Consider the following 2,654-nt stretch of genomic DNA (forward strand, 5'->3'; position numbering starts at 1 on the left):
GAAAATTTCCAAATTCGGGTTTCTGAAATAGATTGATTTTCTTCCTTCCCTTGATTTCATTGCTTGGCTCGTGTTTTTGTTAAACTCTGAAGTTTATTAATATATTTGTTCTAATATATAACTATAATAGAATCAATGATGAAAAATGGTAGCAGGCGAAATTAGACGAATACTTTTAGAAAAAATCAATTATTAAAATGAAAAATATTTTCATTTATTTATATATATTTTTTTTACAAAGTATATACAAAATTTTAAAGCAATCATAATGTTTCACGACGAGGAACCACAAACTAAAGTTGCTTATATAGATTCTTTAGTAGAAACAACCAAAAATAAAAGTATGTGCGAATAAGAAATACTAATTAAATAAACTAATAATAATATTTTATTTGATATATTTTTGAAATGTTCCAGAAAAAATTAAACAGGTTCGCTTTAGTAATGTTGAGACATTTATATCCTCACCCAAGGAGAATGCGAAATTACCTGTAAACTGTAAGCCGGTATCAATTTTACGCAATTCTTCCACAAAATCCAAAGCCGCTTCTAGTGATTATTTTAATGATTTGCTTATCATTAAGCCAATTGACTTAACTGAAGAGAATATTAGAGTACCTGTGACATCAACTAAAACTCGCAATGAAATTGAAAAGGTAAAAAGTGTTTCTCAAAATAATGTAACTTCTACGTCTGGTCTAAAGTCAGCCGTTGATGACAAAGAAGTATCGATTTTATGGAATTCACCTTTTGCTGATGTGAAAAGTGGTGGTATTTACGTTAAAAATATTGAAACTGGTATTCCAGCTAAGTTGTCTGTTGAGAACATTACCGCCAACAGTGTTTCCAATAAGAATTTTGTAAATATCATTGCATTAAATTTGACACTATTTTTAGCTAAAAATCACATTTTTACAGATACCCCCCAAAAAAGATAATAAACTTTCCAACAAAACTACTGGGAACAAGAATTCTATGAGTTCTTCAATTAATTCTAGTCTTCGAGCTAAACCATCTATAAAAGAAATTTATGGTAAATACAATTCTGGTGGTAATAATCCTTTAATAAAATACGTTAGACCTAGAAGTAAACAGCAAATTCGTTTGCTCACAACTCAGATCATGGATGATTACAAAAGAAGTAAGAAACTTAAAGGTAAGCTCTCTCCCTTAGACACACCGCGCGTAAGGTACTCTCCACTTGCAGTTCCGAAAAAACCAAGTATACAGAACATGCATGCTGAAAATATGCTTAAACTTTTGGGACCTGTATCGGAAGAAATAAAATCGAATTTAAAGCAATATCGCATTAGTGGGGGCGCAGAATCTGACGTTGCAGATACAATGAAAGAGGAACTTCACGTAGACATTAACATTACTGATTCCACCACTACTATTGGTGAACGGCAACCGCTTACATTAGCTTGTTCCGATGATGAAAATTTGGATGAAGTACACAAAACACGAAATAGATCAAAATCAAAAGGTGGAAAAACCTCAGAGCCTACTTCTAAAGATACTGGCGGGAAATCAATTTATTTCGACCGTATATTTGAGCACTTGGATGCCATGGTTAATAAAAGTATATCAAATGCTAAAGCAATTGTTGCAGAAAATGATTACAAAGATGTTAAGAAGACGAAGAAGCAAAATAATACGATTGAACAGAATAAAAAGATAAAAAGTAGAGTTTCTAAGTGTAAGCTAAATTTTTGATACCATTTGCTTGAATAGCTAGCTTATTTATTTTTTTTCACAACATTAATAATTAGAATTCTTAATAAAATAATAATTTTTAGACGATAACTACAGATTGGGATTAAATAATGTAATGGCTGAACATAACGTTCCAGAAAGTAATGAAACAGATAAACCAACTGAAGGTGGTGCTGAATCTCTACTTTGTGGTATTAATAGTCCTAGAGAGTATATTGCTCAGATCAACGAAAAAACAAAACGCAATTATTTTGCTAATAAGAAGGAGAATGTAGAGAAAAATCATCCATTCGTGACAAACGAATTTCGTAAACATCAAGCTCTTTCGCTCTCAGAGAATAGATTAGATGAATTAAATTCTTTGAATTCTCCACCATCCTTTTCCCTCGGTCATCGACAAAAGGTAAGTTTTCATTAAATATGATTATATCATCGATGTAATTATTACAGCAATTTTAATTATTGTTATTATTGACAGGAATCATTAAAAGAGAAGAATGCACTCAGAAAAGCTAGATTGGATAACTTCTTTAATTCAATGGGTAATTAAAGAAGATTAAAATTACAATCGTTTTTGTTTTGCTTATGAATATTTCTACAAAAATTATTATTTATATCTTGAAATTATATGTAGTGCGTGAGTTAATATATTTAATTCTAAATAAATAATCATTACTTAAATAAATATTTAATTGAATATAGGAAATTAATTAATTAAATTAATACTAATTTACATTATCCTTGATATTTCGTATCAAGGATATTACACTCATTATTAATGAGAAAGTTAGTCTCATTTTGTACTATTGAGTTTAGTTGTCCATTTTGTATCTAAACTAGTCTAGAGAGTTAACTAATATATTTTATACTGACGGGTCCAATATCTTCATTATCTCCTTTTGGATCTGAATTGCACTTAAAAGATGAAACCAATAATT

At 29.7% G+C, this 2,654-nt stretch overlaps 1 protein-coding gene across 1 annotated transcript; it reads left to right on the top strand.

Annotated features, from left to right (window-relative positions):
- Positions 1-242: 242 nt before the first annotated feature.
- LOC119672613 lies at positions 243-2,372 on the top strand. The gene is made up of 5 exons (XM_038083710.1): positions 243-341; positions 418-860; positions 919-1,699; positions 1,800-2,119; positions 2,195-2,372. The coding sequence occupies exons 1-5, from the start codon at positions 269-271 to the stop codon at positions 2,264-2,266; spliced, it is 1,689 nt and encodes a 562-aa protein (XP_037939638.1). The 5' UTR covers positions 243-268; the 3' UTR covers positions 2,267-2,372.
- The last annotated feature ends 282 nt before the right edge of the window (positions 2,373-2,654 follow it).

This window comes from Teleopsis dalmanni, chromosome 1 (assembly GCF_002237135.1).
Source record: "Teleopsis dalmanni isolate 2A chromosome 1, ASM223713v2, whole genome shotgun sequence".
In the NCBI taxonomy this organism is placed as follows: Eukaryota; Metazoa; Arthropoda; class Insecta; order Diptera; family Diopsidae; genus Teleopsis; species Teleopsis dalmanni.